Source organism: Bombina bombina, chromosome 7 (genome assembly GCF_027579735.1).
Source record: "Bombina bombina isolate aBomBom1 chromosome 7, aBomBom1.pri, whole genome shotgun sequence".
Taxonomy (NCBI): Eukaryota; Metazoa; Chordata; class Amphibia; order Anura; family Bombinatoridae; genus Bombina; species Bombina bombina.
This window is the reverse complement of record NC_069505.1, coordinates 60,581,291-60,600,390: the sequence shown is the minus strand read 5'-3', so window position 1 is coordinate 60,600,390 and position 19,100 is coordinate 60,581,291. Positions and strand designations below refer to the sequence as shown.

The window sequence follows — 19,100 nt, the reverse complement described above, 5'->3', positions numbered from 1 at the left end:
AGGATGAGGTTTTGTTAGCATTATCAAAAATAAATGTTACAAAGGCAGTGGGTCCTGATAATATTCATCCAAGGGTTTTAAAAGAACTTCGATCAGTGCTAACTGTCCCATTAACTGATCTGTTTAATCAGTCACTATTAACAGGAGCTGTCCCAGATGATTGGAGAATAGCAAATGTAATACCCCTTCATAAAAAGGGCAGTAGAGAAGAATCTGGCAACTACAGGCCAGTTAGTTTAACTTCAGTAGTAGGGAAATTAATGGAAAGCCTCTTAAAAGAAAGAATTATGACTTACATAAAGACAAACAATTTAGAGGACCAAAATCAGCATGGTTTTACTTCAGGGAGATCATGTCAGACTAATCTAATTGACTTCTTTGATTATGTAACAAAAGTATTAGACAAGGGAGGAGCAGTTGATGTAGCATATCTAGATTTCAGCAAAGCATTTGACACCGTCCCACACAATAAACTTATTCACAAACTATATCTCCTTGGTCTAGATTCAAAAATTGTGAACTGGGTGGAATGCTGGCTTAAGGACAGAAAACAAAGTGTCTTAGTAAATGGAGTTCATTCAGCAGAGGGGGCTGTTACTAGTGGTGTTCCTCAGGGGTCAGTTCTGGGGCCTGTTTTGTTTAACATATTTATCTGCGATATCAGCAAAGGGCTACAGGGGAAAGTATGTCTCTTTGCAGATGATACAAAAATTTGCAACAGAGTGGATGTTCCAGGGGGGGTAGACAAAATGAGAAGTGATATACAACAATTGGAGGATTGGACAAACGACTGGGGTCTAAAGTTTAACACAGCAAAGTGTAAAATAATGCATTTAGGGAAGAAAAATCCAAATGTTAATTACAGACTCAATGACACTTTACTGACTGTTACAGACGAGGAACAGGACTTGGGAATTATTATTTCAGATGATTTAAAACTTAGTAAACAATGTAGTAATGCAGCGAGTAAGGCAAGCAGAATGCTTGGATGTATTGGTAGAGGTATTTGCAGCAGAAATAGTAAGGTTCTTATGCCACTTTATAGATCATTAGTTAGGCCTCATCTTGAGTATTGTGTGCAGTTCTGGAGACCATATCTTCAGAAGGATATTAACAAACTTGAATCTGTGCAAAGGAGGGCTACCAAAATGGTACATGGTCTAAAAAATAAAACTTACCAGGATAGGCTCATTGACCTAAATATGTATAGCTTAGAGGAGAGAAGGGAAAGAGGTGATATGATAGCAACTTTCAAGTACATTAAAGGGTTTAGTAAAACTGAGGCTGTGGGTATTTTACATAAAATGGAAAATTCAAGAACAAGGGGTCATGAGCTCAAGCTAAAGGGTAGTAGATTCAGAAGTAATTTGAGGAAGCACTTCTTTACAGAAAGAGTGATTGATTTATGGAATAAACTTCCTCAAGAGGTAGTAGCAACAAACACTGTGGGGGACTTTAAAAATGCATGGGACAAGCATAGGGCTATCCTACGAACTAGATAAGTTTATACTGTTAGGTAAGGTCGGGCAGACTTGCTGGGCCTATGGCTCTTATCTGCCGTCAATATCTATGTTTCTATGTTTGAGAGGTCCTCTCCCTCACATCAACCTGAGGATATCAAAAATGCGGAGCCAATGCATCTCTCAGACTAAAGGATAAGGGCAGCAAGTAAATCATGGGAGGCGCAGTGAGAATTATGTCCCACAAGTTCCCATTGCTCTAAAGCCACAAATAGCTCTACTACAGAGACTGATATGGACTATGGCTACACCCTAGAACAAAGCAGCACACTCTGGCACTACTTTAAAAATAATAAACTCTTGATTGAAGAATCTAATCTAACACCTCACTTTACCTCTTCCTATCACTAACGTAAGCAAAGAGAATGACTGGAGTGGGAGAGAAGGGAGGAGCTATATATAGCAGCTCTGCTGTGGTGCTCTTTGCCTCCTCCTGCTGACCAGGAGGTGAATATCCCACAAGTAAGGATGAAATCCGTGGACTCATCGGGTCTTTAAAAAGAAATAACAAAACAAAAATACAAGTTGGTTAGATAAACATAGTCTGCTAAAACTTGTAATTATTGTGCATGTTGCTAATGAAATATTTATCTTTGTGAAAACAAATATGAAAACGGTTTTAGGAATTTTCTGGGTTTAAATTTTGTAAACCAAATAATATATCACTATGAGAAAAGCTGCCGAAGCGGATTACACTTTGTCAGCATGTAATGTTTTATTGCCACGGTCTCGCACCTAGGCCTGTAGTTATAAGATACATATATATATATATATATAACATTTTTATAGGGACTTTTATTTAAAGTGAATGTAAATTTTGATGTACCAGTGCCCGGTTTTAAATAATCCTATTAAAAACAGGGGCACTTTCATTCATCAAACTTTACATTTCACTGGTTTTGTTAAAATACTTATCTTTTCTTCGTGAAAGCCGCTCCAGCACTCCCCCCGCCCGTTGCAAGCCTCTTCCTACGTCAGAAATGACGATACCGACCTTCCTCCAATCACGACGCTGCTTTAGGTAATGATTCCCCTGGGGGGGAAGCTGTGATTGGAGGATGCTGGAATCGTCATTGCTGACGTATGAAGAGGCTTGCGACGGGCTGGGGAAGCTTTCTATGCTAATTTATTTATGGGATACTTTGAAAACAAATACATTCATTCCAGTCCCTGGGGGGCGAACCTTGTGCAATATTACAGATATATAGACGACCTGTTCCTTATTTGTAAAGGGGAACCAGAATTATTCTAACTATTCATAGAAGATATAAATAGCAATTCATTAGGCCTTAGTTTCACACACGAATCAAGCACTAATAATATCCACTTCCTTGACATAGAAATACAAATAGTAAACAATGAAATCACCACGAAAACTTTTTTCAAAAAAACTGATGCCAATAATTACATTCATAATGACAGTTGTCATCTACCGAAATAGAAAACAAATATTCCAAAAAATCAATACATTAGAATCAGAAAAAACTGCTCAGATATAAATCATTTTACAACACAATCAGAAATACTAACAAAAAGATTTCAAGAAAAGAAATACGACCCACAATTTCTAGAAAAAAACAAATTGGGAGTCCTTGAAATGAACGGAGATCAAATTTAAAAAACAAAAATAAAAAAAGATTATGTCAACAGAGAGGAAGATCCCCTCTTCATACCCTTCATAACACAATACAATTCCCAACATCAAGAGATTAGAAAAATCTTAAATAAACACTGGCACTACATAAAACAAGACCAGATTATTGGACACAAACTAAAAAACAGACCAGATATCATTTTTAAAAAAGCTAAAAATTTTAAAAATATTCTACAAAAACTAAATCTTTACAATCAAACAACACGAAACAATATATTAATATTAAAGAAATTATCCGCTGCTCAGACAAAAATGTAATTTATTGCATACAATGCTTATGTGGCCATCAATATTTTGGCCAAACTAGTTGAATGCTAAGAGATCGCATTAGAGAACACTTACATCACATTGAGCATAAAGCTACTAATACAATTCTATACAAACACTTTACAGAATGCCATAATGGCAATACTAGACATATGAAATTTTGGGGTGTTCAGAAAATCATTTTAAACCCTAGAGGGGGAAACATAGAAAATCTACTTCTGAGAAAAGAAGCAGAATATATCCACTCTTTTAAAACTCTACACCCCCACAGACTAAATATGGAATTTGATCTTCATTTTCTCATTTAAAAAAAACAGCCAATAACGTCATACTAATCTGTACTATAAATTACAAATTATACACCTATAAATTTTAGGTGAAATAAATTGATCCTCACATATAGAATAAGTAAAAATTCCTCTTTAAATTAATACCTTTCTATACTTGAATATAAGAACCTCCCACATTAGCACTCAAAGATATAAATTTAAAGGGAGACCAATATAAGTCCATAAAATCCAAATAAGACTGCTACAAAATTAAAGCAATGGTACATTTACCAAACTGTCCAAAATAATGCATCAAAGAAAAGAATATAACAATAAAAATATTGTATCAATGAAATTAGACACGCACAATTAATTTTAAAATACGTTTTTTGCAAAAAAACTCTTTAACTCCCAACTATAAGAGGCAACAAATATTTAATTGTTCTAATATCTACAAGTTAAGAAGTTTTTTAAACATTTTTACATTTCAAAAAAATGTCCATTAAAATTATCAAAATATTTTATTATTGTTTCCTATTTTATAAATGTCATATTTTATTTATCAATTTTCCTATGTTCAAGGTAAAACTAAGGTCCTTTTTTCAACATAATTAAACTAATTGCTAAAAACCTATGTAGTTACCAATCAATTTGCTGATTGGCTGATCCAGATTTCAAATTGCTCCAATGAAATCACGCCTACACCTTTAAAAACTCAAGACCAGCACACCTTGGGCATCTTGATAAAGGCTGAAGCCGAAACGCGTAGATTTGCCCCTAGTGTGCACTCCAACAACTCAAGTCTGCATCTGAGACTACCCAGGATTGAACACGAAAAAATCTGTTACCGGTGATTGCTATACACCGAGCACCACAAGACTTAAAGTGGACACTCACCAGACCTGAAGCTCCAGCAAACCTTGAAAAAGGTATACAGCTCCAGCAACTCTTAAGAAAAGATTTTTATAACCAACAGGTGGTCTGAAACTCCTGCAAACCTTTCCTAGGTAAACAGTTTCACTACAGATCAACCATCAATCACTGAAACTCCAGCAAACCCTGGGAGGGTATATAGTTTCAGCTACAAACAGACACCTACAAAGAGAGGCATTCAAACACATCACGCAACCAGAAAAATAGAAACTCCAGCAAATAAATACAAGGTAAACAGTTTCTATAATTAAGTCATACCAACAACTGAAACTCCTGCAAACCAAGTCTTAGATAACAGTTTAAATATACAGAACCAAGTTTTATCAACAACTGAAACTCCTGCAAACCCAGTTTAGGTAAACAGTTTCAGCATCTTTACCATCCAGTAGTTGTTATCTTCATCTACAATTTCTATCTACAAGTTTCAACTACAGCGGAAAAATTATTTTATTCACATAAAGGCTTGTCTGTTTCAACCAATCAGACACCTGGAAAAACTATTTCCTGCAAACTGTGAGTAATTTCATTTCCAACTAAAAGTCACATTTAAAGTCACATCAAAAGATACTTGCAATTCATCAGATGAACATTTATTTCCACCTCCTACGTTAATTATTTTAACTTAATCTGTTTTTATCATATGCTTTGAACACTATAGCATGAATTTATTGTGAATTTATTGTCAATTTTAACTTTTGATTAAGGAATTTTAATATATAATATACGCAAGGTAATAGAGCTCTTTACCACTTATTATCCTATCAGAATATTTTATCTAGTCCAATATTGTTTTGTATGGCAACAATTAAATATTTTGTTTTTTAACCTCTTGTAGTCATATTTTCACTATTTTTCACCCAATTTTCACCTATTTGTTTACCTTATCGCAGCGCAATATATATTATGATTGAATTTTGAAACCAATACGAGAAGCTCATTTAAAGGTCACGGTAACACATATTATTTATGTATTGAAATACACACAGCTCCCCTCACTTGTTTTTTACCCCAAGCTTTCAAGAAGAAAACGTATTTAAAAAAAAACTGTGAAATTTAAAGTTTGATGAATGAAAGTGCCCCTGTTTTTAATAGGATTTTTTAAAAACCTGGCACTCATTCCGCAAACTTTACATTAATTTTAAGTGGTTATGTACTTGAGACATTGAATGGATGTCCAACAGAGTCTTATACGACGCAGAAGTGCCTCGGAAAATACAAACAGTGACATCTGCTTTACGGAGGTTGGTGTCATTACATGAGAACAACCTGATTGAGCTACTAGTCACAGACCCACTATTAATTAGGGGATTATAGACAAGAGTGAGACCGACTCAAAGGGATACTGAACCCAATTTTTTTTTTTTTTTTTTTCGAGATTCAGATAGAGCATGCAATTTTAAGCAACTTTCTAATTTACTCTTATAATTTTTTCTTCTTCGTTCTCTTGCCATCTTTATTTGAAAAAGAAGGCATCTAAGCTAAGGAGCCAGCCAATTTTTGGTTCAGAACTCTGGAGAGAACGTGTTTATTGGTGGGTGAATTTATCCACCAATCGGCAAGAACATCACAGGTTGTTCACCAAAAATGGGTCAGCATCTAAACTTACATTCTTGCTTTTCAAATAAAGAGTCTAAATGTAGCCACCAATCATCAAGCGTTACCCAGGTGCTGAACCAAAAATGGTCTGGCTCCTAAGCTTATATTCAAATAAAGATACTAAGAGAATGAAGAAAAATTGATAATATGAGTAAACTAGAAAGTTGCTTAACCCTTTGAGTGCTAAGCTGGATTTAATATTTTTCTAATTTTTACTATTGTTAACAAAAAAAATATGTTTTGACTCTTCCCCCCCCCCCCAGATCCCCAAGACTCATACCATTGGAAAGGTTAGGCGATTACATTTCCAATGGTGGGTCTTGGGTCTGTAGCTTCTCAGATCCCTGAGATACAGGTTTCTAAGCAGCATGCCCCCTTTCCCTATACATTGTATTTTCAATTTTAAATAAAGTTGCCTGTCACTATGCAAGCCTGATCGCCGGGGTAGGAGCCCCCAGATCACCAAAAAAGGTAGTTGAGTGCTAGCGACGGCTCTGAGCCGTCGTTAGCACTCAAGGGGTTAAAAACATAAATTATGCTTACCTGATAATTTCCTTTTCTCCTGATGGAAAGAGTCCACAGCTGCATTTATTACATTTGGGAACAAAGAACCTGGCCACCAGGAGGAGGCAAAGACACCCCAGCCAAAAGGCATAAATACTCCTCCCACTCCCCTCATCCCCCAGTCATTCTTCCGAGGAACAAGGAACAGTAGAAGAAATATCAGACATTTTGAACCGGAACAAAGTTACATTAAATACAGTAGAATCGCAAAAGCAATAAGTGCATAATACAAAGACAATGCAATAGCACTTACCATGAATTTTAAATAAGCAGTACATTTTTTTCTAACAAATTTAAAAATGTACTTCAATTTGACAGCCCCCCTGTATCATGTGACAGTCATCAGCCAATCACAGACTAATATATGTATACACTGATCTCTTGCACATGCTCAGTAGTAGACAGTGCCTCAGAAAGTGTGTACACAATGGGAAGTAAATAGGAAAAGTCTTTTAAAACTGAATGCTCTATCTGAATCAGGAACGTTTCATCTTAACGTCAGTATCCCTTTAAAGTACTAACCATTATTTAACATATACGGTTTCTTGAGAAGCATAAGGGGTAAGCAGAATATTTTAGCATCTACTGGCACAGTGAATATATATAATACAGTATTGCCGCAGGTGTACACTGCATGGCACAGTTGTATGGAAAGACCAGTATATTACCTTCACTGTCTGCTCTCGTATAGCAGGGTTAGTGTCCATAAACCCATGGACCACATGTGGAAATATCTGAGTGTTGACAGTTGGTTCATTCAAGTACTGGATAAAATTCTCCATCTTCCTCATAAAAAGGAAATAAAAAAAGTAATGAAAAAAGTTTAAACAAACAACTTTTACTTAAATATTTGGAAACAAGTGTTATGAAAACCCATGACTTTAAAAAGGACAAAGCTTTACAGTGTTAACCAAAAAGACGTTGTAAACATCTGATACATTTTGTAAGATAACGGATTTTGTACAGCGTGATGTTACTCGCAAAATGTATTTATAGAATCACCAGGGTGGTAGCAGCGAATCGCACAATTGGGGTTCATGGCTATAAAACTATTTACAGGTGTGTACATTGTGATCTCATCATGAGCGTTATATGAAAGCAGCTGAGGTGTTTTCATACGATCACACAAATTATTTTTTTTAAACCATAAATGCTACTATTTCCCTAAATCCATCTCCCTGAGTAAGGACCCTGTGAGGTGCAGTTCTTCCGTCTTTCCAACAAGACTTCACTGAATAGCCATTTCTTCAAGGACTACTTCCAGTAAAGATTGTGAGTTAACCCATTAAAGAGCCATTACAGTAAAAAAAAATGACATACATGCTCTATCGACCCTAGACTACACGCAAAGGTGTTAAACACAAAGTAGAAATATCGTTCAGGATTCGCAGAGCACTGCTGGGCCCAAGCAGAAAAATGCAGCTGATCCAATCATCAGCGTTGGTTCCACATCTGAGTCTTGCGACTCTTGGATAATTTTTCACTCAGAACCAGCAGTGCTCTGCAAGTCCCAAGCAATATCTCTACTGTGTGTACCTGCAAAAAGCTGACCTAAGACTCACAACCCTTTAATGATATGACTTTAAAGGGAGAGTAAAGTCAAAATTACGCTTTCATGATTCAGATAGAACATTTAGCTTGAAACGACTTTCAAATATAGTTCTTTTATCAAAGTTCCTTTGTTCTCTTGGTATCCTATGTTGAATAGCATATCAAGGTAGGCACAGGAGTAGATATGCACTACTGAGAGCTAGCTGCTGATTGCACATATATGCCTCTTGTAATCGACTCATTCAATGTGTTCAGCTACCTCCCAGTAGTGCATTGCTGCTCCTTTAAGGAAGGATACTAAAATAATGAAGCAAATTTGAAAAGTTGTTAAAAATGGTCTACTCTGTCTAAATCATGAAAGAACAATGTTGGGTTTCCTGTCCCTTTAACCCCCTAAGGCAGTGATGACAAACCTTGGCACTCCAGATTTTTCAGAACTACATTTCCCATGATGCTTAGGCACTCTGCAGTACAGTCGAGCATCATGGGAAATGTAGTTCTGAAACATCTGGAGTGCCAAGGTTCGCCATCACTGCCCTAAGGGGTTAAAGGGACAGGAAACCCCAATATTTATTTCATAATTTGGATAGAACATACCATTTTAAACAACTTTCCAATTTACTTCCATTATCAATTTTGCTTCACTAATCAGCAGCTAGCTCCCACTAGTGCAGGTTATGTGCGTATTCTTGTTTTTACCAAGAGAACGAAGCTCATTTGAAAATAGAAGTGAATTTAAATCACATGCTCTATCTGAATCATGCAAGTTACATTTTTTTCCTATCCCTTTAAACACATGTGGGCAGACAAAAACCAAGGATAAGGCAGACTGTAAAGTTTGCATATAGGTATCAGCTGCAAGTACCTAAGATGGAGGATATAGTTAGAGGGGGGAGGGTTAGAGGGTTTTTTTGTGCGGCCCAGCAGTGAAACTGTTAATTAGGTAACCGCACTCTGCAATTAGCAAACATTACACAATGCAGACTGCAAGGTGTGGTTCTCTTATTAAAGGGACAGTCTACACCTGAATTGTTATTGTTTTAAAAGATAGATAATCCCTTTTTTTACCTATTCCCCAGTTTTGCATAACCAACACAGTTATATTTATATATTTTTTACCTCTGTGATTATCTTGTATCTAAGCCTCTACAAACTGCCACTTTATTTCAGTTCTTTTGACAGACTTGCAGTCTAGCCAATCAGTGCCTGCTCCCAGATAACTTCACGTGCATGAGCACAGTGTTATCTATATGAAACACATGAACTAACACCCTCTAGTGGTGAAAAACCTGTTAAAATGTATTCTTAAGAGGCGGCCTTCAAGGTCTAAGAAATTAGCATATGAACCTCCTAGGTTAAGGTTTCAACTAAGAATACCAATAGAACAAAGCAAAATTGGTGATAAAAGTAAATTGTTTAAAATTACATGCCCTATCTGAATCATGAAAGTTTATTTTGGACTAGACTGTCCCTTTAACTGTTTCACTGCTGAGCCGCACACAAAACTGGCCTTAAAGGGAACACTGGTTGGAGGGTAAGGTGGGATCCTATCCAGCAGAAAAATAAAAACATTTTTTTTAAATTGATGATAATAATAATTATTATTACAACAACAACAACAACAACAATAATAAAGCCTTCATTGTTTTATACTGGCAGACTGTCTGCCAGTACTTAAGATGGGGGTGACCAGTGGGAGGGATCAGGGTGTGGGAAGTGTCAGGTGAGAGGGTAATCTTTACATTAAAGCTAAAATTAACATTACAAGATGTTTGACATTGCAAAGCCATATATGTCTGCTATTTCTGAACAAAGAGAGAAGCTTTTACAAACATTTATGCAATGATTGCACAAGCAGTATGTAAATAATTTCAGTGAGAAACCCAAAGTTTGTGAAAAAGTTAACGATTTATTTTATCGCATTTGGCGGTGAAATGGTGGCATGAAATATACCAAAATGAGCTTAGATCAATACATTGGGTTGTCTACTAAATATATATATATAGTTTTGACAGGTAAATAAAATAACCAAGGCTCTATTTCTGTTTAAATGGAGTTATAGCAAAAATGCTAAAAAAATATCTGGTATTTTGGGGAAGTTTTTCTCTGAACGTCCCAGTTGTGAAGGTGTTAACATAAATAACTGCTTCTCTAAAACGGATCACCAAGAGGTAGGCTGCAGGGTAGATTCTTAGGAACCTGGTTTAGAGTGGAACCAGTTAGAAAGGCAACACCCCTCAAGAGAGAAGATAGCACCCAACCACAATCTCCCCATAGACCACCCTTACAGCTTTACTGCATAACAGCTTCCATAGTGGTGATATTCAAGAGTAGGTGGGGACTTCAGCAAGTAATGGTGGTGCAGCTGTACAACCACAAGCTGAAAATGGGTTTAAGTTGTAGGCCCTTGGTAATGGCCTTCCAAAGACCCCTTAAGTGTTGAAGAGAACCTTAGCAGTTTTTATTTTAAAAGATCTCATAGAGCACTGGAAGGGGATGTCCACTTGGCACAGTTGTCAGCACCACGCCCTACAATATATTTTTTTAGTTTAATAAATTGTTCCGATTACACTTTTAAACTACAAAACATGTAATCAAATTAAGATGATCATCAAAATGTTCATTCTTTATTTTGTGATGCTTGTTTTTTTATGTTCTACCGAGTATTCATTTGGTGATCTTCAGGTTTAAAACTTCCCCATATCTGCTGCTATTCAATTTTTCCCATAGATTAAAATATGTTCCTGGGTTTGCTACAAACAATGTTTTGTACTGCCTTGTCTTTGCTCTTGAATACTCTTCTGCTTGACACAACTGTAATAGATCTTCTGGCTTTGACTTGGCCGGCCTCAACTTGTCTTCTGGCTCTGACTTGGCCAGCCTCAACTTGTCTTCTGGCTCTGACTTGGCCGGCCTCAACTTGTCTTCTGGCTCTGACTTGGCCGGCCTCAACTTGTCTTCTGGCTCTGACTTGGCCGGCCTCAACTTGTCTTCTGGCTCTGACTTGGCCGGCCTCAACTTGTCTTCTGGCTCTGACTTGGCCGGCCTCAACTTGTCTTCTGGCTCTGACTTGGCCGGCCTCAACTTGTCTTCTGGCTCTGACTTGGCCGGCCTCAACTTGTCTTCTGGCTCTGACTTGGCCGGCCTCAACTTGTCTTCTGGCTCTGACTTGGCCGGCCTCAACTTGTCTTCTGGCTCTGACTTGGCCGGCCTCAACTTGTCTTCTGGCTCTGACTTGGCCGGCCTCAACTTGTCTTCTGGCTCTGACTTGGCCGGCCTCAACTTGTCTTCTGGCTCTGACTTGGCCGGCCTCAACTTGTCTTCTGGCTCTGACTTGGCCGGCCTCAACTTGTCTTCTGGCTCTGACTTGGCCGGCCTCAACTTGTCTTCTGGCTCTGACTTGGCCGGCCTCAACTTGTCTTCTGGCTCTGACTTGGCCGGCCTCAACTTGTCTTCTGGCTCTGACTTGGCCGGCCTCAACTTGTCTTCTGGCTCTGACTTGGCCGGCCTCAACTTGTCTTCTGGCTCTGACTTGGCCGGCCTCAACTTGTCTTCTGGCTCTGACTTGGCCGGCCTCAACTTGTCTTCTGGCTCTGACTTGGCCGGCCTCAACTTGTCTTCTGGCTCTGACTTGGCCGGCCTCAACTTGTCTTCTGGCTCTGACTTGGAGTTAGTTGCTGACCTCTGCCTGCTTTTGACTTCTCTTCTTGATCATCCTTGTGATATATTATATCCAACTGTTGCTAACACCAGCTTGTATAACATGTACACTTGGTCTTCCCTTCACTAGTGGTCATGTCCTGGAACCTATCCCGTGTGCTGAGAGGGTTTAATACAAAACAAATTTTCAACCTATGGGTCCTTACCTGGACAGACACTTGCTATACTTCAGAGATAAAGAGTGTGACAAGTATTATTATTCATTCAAATGGAGGTTCTTTTATTGGATTCAAAATAAAAATAAATAAAATCCTGCCATGCTTTTAAAAACAGAAATCCTAACAGACAAAAATAGGAACCAAACCTTTGTACTCTCTCTCTTTCCTTATTATTTTACAATTCCAATAAAGCTGCAGGACAGGAAAAAATACAGTGTTATTCATTCTAATTCCAGGATGTTCAAGAAGAGCCAAAGCTCAGAGTACAGAATATATGGTGCATAAAGCATTCTGCTGTTCAAGTGTAAAGAAATGTGCTCCGTTATTTGTTGTAATATACACAGACAGATCCCCGACAGGTTACCAGATCAGATAGCTACGTACCTGCTGAAGTAGACGTATTCTCATGGCGCGGTCAGTAGAAGAAAACATTTTAACTATTATAGGAATTATTTTTTGCTGGTATTCTTCTGCATTTAGAAACTTTCCAATCTGGAAAAAAAAGGGAGTTCGTTACCAAAGAGCAAGAAATTTATATCAAATTTAAAAGGGATATAACACTTAAAAACTGTTCTCTGTGCAATTTAAAAGGTTTCAAATATATTGCAGAGCTTTGTTTTTTGAAAAATAAACGTTTGTGTGCTGAATAAAACAAACTTTACTACGCACGAGTTGTAATGACTACGGCTGTAGCACACTCCCCTTCATGAGTCCATTTTTTCAAATTCACACAAAGTAGATACAGTACAGTCAGTAAAAACACTAGCCCTCCTTCCATACAGTGTACTACACCATGAAATCAATAGTAACCTATATATACAGTGATGTATATGGTAGTGCACACAGGATCCAGCAAGAATAGGAGAGAAGCCATCCACATAGTAATGCGAAAAAGATAGGAGCCAAAGTTAAAATCAAGCTATGTATATAATATACATTCAGTGGACTACAAGAACGTAAAAAAGCACTGGTATCATATCTGAATCAGGAACGTTTAATTTTGACTAGACTGTCCCTTTAAGGTGGTGGAGGCCTTGAAGGGACGAAAACGTGGAGCAGAAAAAAGGTGAACTGGGACACAATTATAAAACGAACCATGAATTATTCTAGAAAGCAATTATGATTCCCTATTGGTATCCTTCCATAATGGTAATGAGCACCATCTTTAGAAAGGAACCATTCACAAACCACTGATGGCTCCAGCAAGCGTTGTCCAATTCTTGTTTTCCGGTTGATAACAGAGGCACTAACTACAGACATCAGATCTACCATTCTCATATAAGTGATAGCAAACTCTGGTATAACCTGTAAAGCGGCTCTGTATGACAATATGGAGTTCCAAGGCACAAATTAATTGCATAATTTAACAAATATATTTAATGATAACATTGAAGCTTATTTTAGCTTAAAAGGGACATACAACCCCCACATTTTCTCTTTCACAATTCAGACAGAACATACAATTTTAAACAACTTTCCAATTTACTTCTTTACTTTACTATTATCACATTTTCTACGTTTTCTTGTTAGAGTGTGCACGTGTCTTTAACACTGTATGGCAGCAGTTTTATAACAATGTTATACATTAGCAAGAGCACTAGATGGCAGTAGATTTATAACAATGTTATACATTAGCGAGAGCACTATATGGCAGCAGATTTATAATAATGTTATACATTAGCAAGAGCACTAGATGGCAGCAGTTTTATAACAATGTTATACATTAGCAAGAGCACTAGATGGCAGTAGATTTATAACAATGTTATACATTAACAAGAGCACTAGATGGCAACAGATTTATAACAATGTTATACATTAGCAAGAGCACTAGATTTATAACAATGTTATACATTAGCGAGAGCACTAGATGGCAGCAGTTTTATAACAATGTTATACATTAGCGAGAGCACTAGATGGTAGCAGTTTTATAACAATGTTATACATTAGTAAGAGCACTAGATGGCAGTAGATTTATAACAATGTTATACATTAACAAGAGCACTAGATGGCAGCAGATTTATAACAATGTTATACATTAACAAGAGCACTAGATGGCAGCAGTTTAATAACAATGTTATACATTAGCAAGAGCACTAGATGGCAGCAGTTTTATAACAATGTTATACATTAGCAAGAGCACTAGATGGCAGCAGTTTTATAACAATGTTATACATTAACAAGAGCACTAGATGGCAGCAGATTTATAACAATGTTATACATTAACAAGAGCACTAGATGGCAGCAGATTTATAACAATGTTATACATTAGCAAGAGCACTAGATGGCAGCAGTTTTATAACAATGTTATACATTAGCAAGAGCACTAGATGGCAGCAGTTTTATAACAATGTTATACATTAACAAGAGCACTAGATGGCAGCAGATTTATAACAATGTTATACATTAACAAGAGCACTAGATGGCAGCAGATTTATAACAATGTTATACATTAGCAAGAGCACTAGATGGCAGCAGATTTATAACAATGTTATACATTAACAAGAGCACTAGATGGCAGCAGATTTATAACAATGTTATGCATTAACAAGAGCACTAGATGGCAGCAGATTTATAACAATGTTATGCATTAACAAGAGCACTAGATAACAGCAGATTTATAACAATGTTATACATTAGCAAGAGCACTAGATGGCAGCAGATTTATAACAATGTTATACATTAGCAAGAGCACTAGATGGCAGCAGTTTTATAACAATGTTATACATTAACAAGAGCACTAGATGGCAGCAGATTTATAACAATGTTATACATTAACAAGAGCACTAGATGGCAGCAGATTTATAACAATGTTATACATTAGCAAGAGCACTAGATGGCAGCAGTTTTATAACAATGTTATACATTAGCAAGAGCACTAGATGGCAGCAGTTTTATAACAATGTTATACATTAACAAGAGCACTAGATGGCAGCAGATTTATAACAATGTTATACATTAACAAGAGCACTAGATGGCAGCAGATTTATAACAATGTTATACATTAGCAAGAGCACTAGATGGCAGCAGATTTATAACAATGTTATACATTAACAAGAGCACTAGATGGCAGCAGATTTATAACAATGTTATGCATTAACAAGAGCACTAGATGGCAGCAGATTTATAACAATGTTATGCATTAACAAGAGCACTAGATAACAGCAGATTTATAACAATGTTATACATTAGCAAGAGCACTAGATGGCAGCAGATTTATAACAATGTTATACATTAGCAAGAGCACTAGATGGCAGCAGATTTATAACAATGTTATACATTAACAAGAGCACTAGATGGCAGCAGATTTATAACAATGTTATGCATTAACAAGAGCACTAGATGGCAGCAGATTTATAACAATGTTATGCATTAACAAGAGCACTAGATAACAGCAGATTTATAACAATGTTATACATTAGCAAGAGCACTAGATGGCAGCAGATTTATAACAATGTTATACATTAGCAAGAGCACTAGATGGCAGCAGATTTATAACAATGTTATACATTAGCGAGAGCACTAGATGGCAACAGATTTATAACAATGTTAAACATTAACAAAAGTACTAGATGGCAGCAGATTTATAACAATGTTATACATTAGCGAGAGCACTAGATGGCAACAGATTTATAACAATGTTAAACATTAACAAAAGTACTAGATGGCAGCAGATTTATAACAATGTTATACATTAGCAAGAGCACTAGATGGCAGCACTATTTCATGTAGTGCCCCAGACGTGCACGCTACCTATCTAGCTATCTTTTCAACAAAATAATAAACATAAGAACAAAGCAAATTTTTTAATAGAAGTAAACTGGAAACTTTTTTTAAAATTGTATTCTCTATCTGAATATTGAAATAAAAAAAAAATTGGGTTTCATGTCCCTTTAATATTGCCTTAAATTTTAGCTGGTTGGTCAGTAAAACCTCTCGGGTGGTGCACTTGGTCCTGGGGAGAACACAGAGATAGTGAAGGAGACACATTTCAGAATTTCCCCAAAGAGTCACTTGGAGCTAACATTTGCAGTAAAAGTCTACAACAAATTTGTAAAAAAAAAAAAAATGTATATACAGGGATATCTATATAGTCCCATTTATTACATGAAATTTAAGCCAGCAAATATAATTGATTCTTGAAAGAATGTGACTAATATTTTTTTTTTTAAATAACTTTATTGAGACTAAAATGAAACTACACACGCCACCTAAAGCTCACCTTAAATAACGGTGTCAGGATCACAGCTCCTGCACTGCCAAATTCAAAGGCATTCAGCAGTTGGGGAAGGATTTTATGACGACAAAAATCTTCAGGAAAGGAATCTAGATTTTCACTAAGTTGTTCAAAAAATGTCTGTCGCTCAGCAGGGTCCTTTATCTGAGGAAAGAAGAGCAGTAGTTGTTACAAATATAATGGTAAAGAGACTGGGTCAGTAAAATGAAGAATTATATTTAATACATCACCTCAATGTCCCAAGTATGGCTGCCCAGGGAAGCATTAATAAATATGCACGTTCCATATACATTTAAAAAAAATATTATGTTTATAGAGTTTTCATGAGGACAGGTAATAAACAAAAAAAATCTAAATATCGAGCATTAGTATAATGCTGATGTAAATATCCCAGTACCGTACTAAAGGCTAGATTACAAGTGGAGCGGTAATTACCGCTCCTACTCGAGCATTAACATAATAAAAAAAAATACTTTTTTTCTGTAGTGTAGCTAGCCACCCTCCATACCCTACCCCCTCACAGATCCATTTCCATTAACAGATCCCACATGGGATCCACCTTATTGCCCCTACTCCCTCCTTCCCCCTCAATGACGCAGATATTTTTATTTATCTTTTATACTCCCTGTAGTGTGGCCGAGCGGTCCACCCACTCCCGCCTTCCTCCCTCCGCCTCCAGAGAGTGTCCCTCTCTGCATCGGTAACTCTGCAAATCTATTTCTGCAGTGCTCCAATTGTGGGGCATGCAGAAATGGCGCAATCTTGCTATTTTGAGCGAGATTGTGGCAGAGAGAAGTCCAGGACTGCAGCTTCCCTAGCAGTGAAGGAGTTAGTTAGCTGGAAGTGGAATAGTATTTTAATGCAGGCATTACCCTCCCACCTGACACTTCACACCTCCTGATACCTCCCAAACAGCTCCCCCCTTCACACAGTCTGCCAGTATTACGCTTCAGGGTTTTGTTTATTTTCTTTAACTAAATTATATGTACTTATTTATTTACTGCAGTGTAGGATCTCCCCTTACCTTCCCACCTCCTAAAAATCACCCTAACCCTCCACTACTGTAGGGTCCCCCCACCCACCCAGATTCCCCATTTTTTCTGTAGTATAGCGTCCCTTCCCTCCCTCTCCCATCCTCAGTATTTTCCGTAGTGTAGAGTCCCTCCCAATCCCTCACCTGCCTTCCTATATCCCTCCCGAAACTCCCACCAACACTAACAGAGATTGTTGCAGACAGTGACACAGACTGTGTCACTGTCTGTAATAATCAGGCAGTCTTCATTCATATGGTACGGTCTGTTACCATATGAAGGCAGATACCTGCAACCCAGGAAGAGCAAGTCTCGGTTGTCACTTGACAACAGAGATTGCTGGAGATTCCTGAAGGCAGGATGAATATATACGGCATGCGGTACAATAGGCTATGTATGTATATATACACATTGGATTGGGTCAAGGGGTTAAAGGGATTAGCGATGCGGAATCTGTTAGCGCTTAATAATAATAATAATAATAATAATAATAATAATAATAATTATTAGTTATTTGTAATTATTATTATTTATTATTATTATTATTATGATTATTATTATGATTATTATTAATAATAATAATAATAATAATAATAATAATAGGAAAGTCACAATTAAACTTGCATGATTCAGATACAGCAGGTCATTTTAAGACACTTTTAAATTCACTTCTATTTTCAAATGTGCTTCGTTCTTAGTATCCCTTGTTAAAAAATGAATACGCACATATCATACACTAGTGGGAGCTGCTGTTAACATTTGTCTCTTGTGATTGGCTAAATTGATATTTTCAGTTTCCTGTCAGTAGGGCAATGCTGTCCCTTCAGCAATGGATAACAAGAGAATGAAGAAAATTTGATAATAGAACATACAATTTTAAACAACTTTCCAATTGAATTCGATCTGAATCATAAAAGAAAATTTGGGGGTTTACTATCCCTTTAATGAAGCCTAACACATGCAAACTATTTGACTTTATATTAAAGTAATAATGCTGAGAGATGTATTCATCAGAATGCACTACTATACATTCAAAGAAAAGGTCCTCAGAGCCTCATTCCAGAACAAACATCTAAAAGGACCCATTTCGGACCATCCAGATATTCCCAGATCTATCCTCACATACGTTATCTAAGAGACGTTCCTTCCAGCAAGTAACCCAAGCTCTCTGCCTAAACAATATAAAATACAGATGGGGCTTTCCAGTCAAGTTATTCTTCCAAATAGATGATCGCTCATATGCCGTCTCCACCCCAGACCAGGGGTACAAAACCCTACTTTCTGAAGGCCTACTTCATCCCCAAAATCAACCTAAGGACCCCACAGACAAAGCAGAGAAGCTCAAAGCTACTGCTCCTGAGTGGCGTCCACTACCACAAAGATTCAACTATCAAGCCAAAAGGAAAGAAATTCCCTCCAATCATGACGACCCCTGACTTTTCCCTCTGAGGGAATGATAATCTACCATACTACATTTGGTCATTTTACCTTGTATTCCCATTCTCTTTGTTTACAGTCTTTTATAGTTTTAGATGGGGATACTTGATAATCCTGTGGACAAGAGACAACACTGGCAGGCCTTGAGATGGCTGGTAATGTACTT

The 19,100-nt window shown here is 37.1% G+C and overlaps 1 protein-coding gene across 2 annotated transcripts in view; it reads right to left on the bottom strand.

Moving 5' to 3' along the window:
- SCYL1 (SCY1 like pseudokinase 1) overlaps positions 1–19,100 on the bottom strand; it is an 80,768-nt gene that overhangs the window by 46,528 nt on the left and 15,140 nt on the right. For both annotated transcript variants that reach the window (XM_053720137.1, XM_053720138.1), the window contains exons 7-9: positions 16,452–16,610; positions 12,617–12,724; positions 7,472–7,585 (exon numbers count right to left, since the gene is read on the bottom strand). In XM_053720137.1, coding sequence (XP_053576112.1) covers positions 7,472–7,585; positions 12,617–12,724; positions 16,452–16,610 — 381 coding nt within the window. The remainder of the gene's footprint in view (positions 1–7,471; positions 7,586–12,616; positions 12,725–16,451; positions 16,611–19,100) is intronic.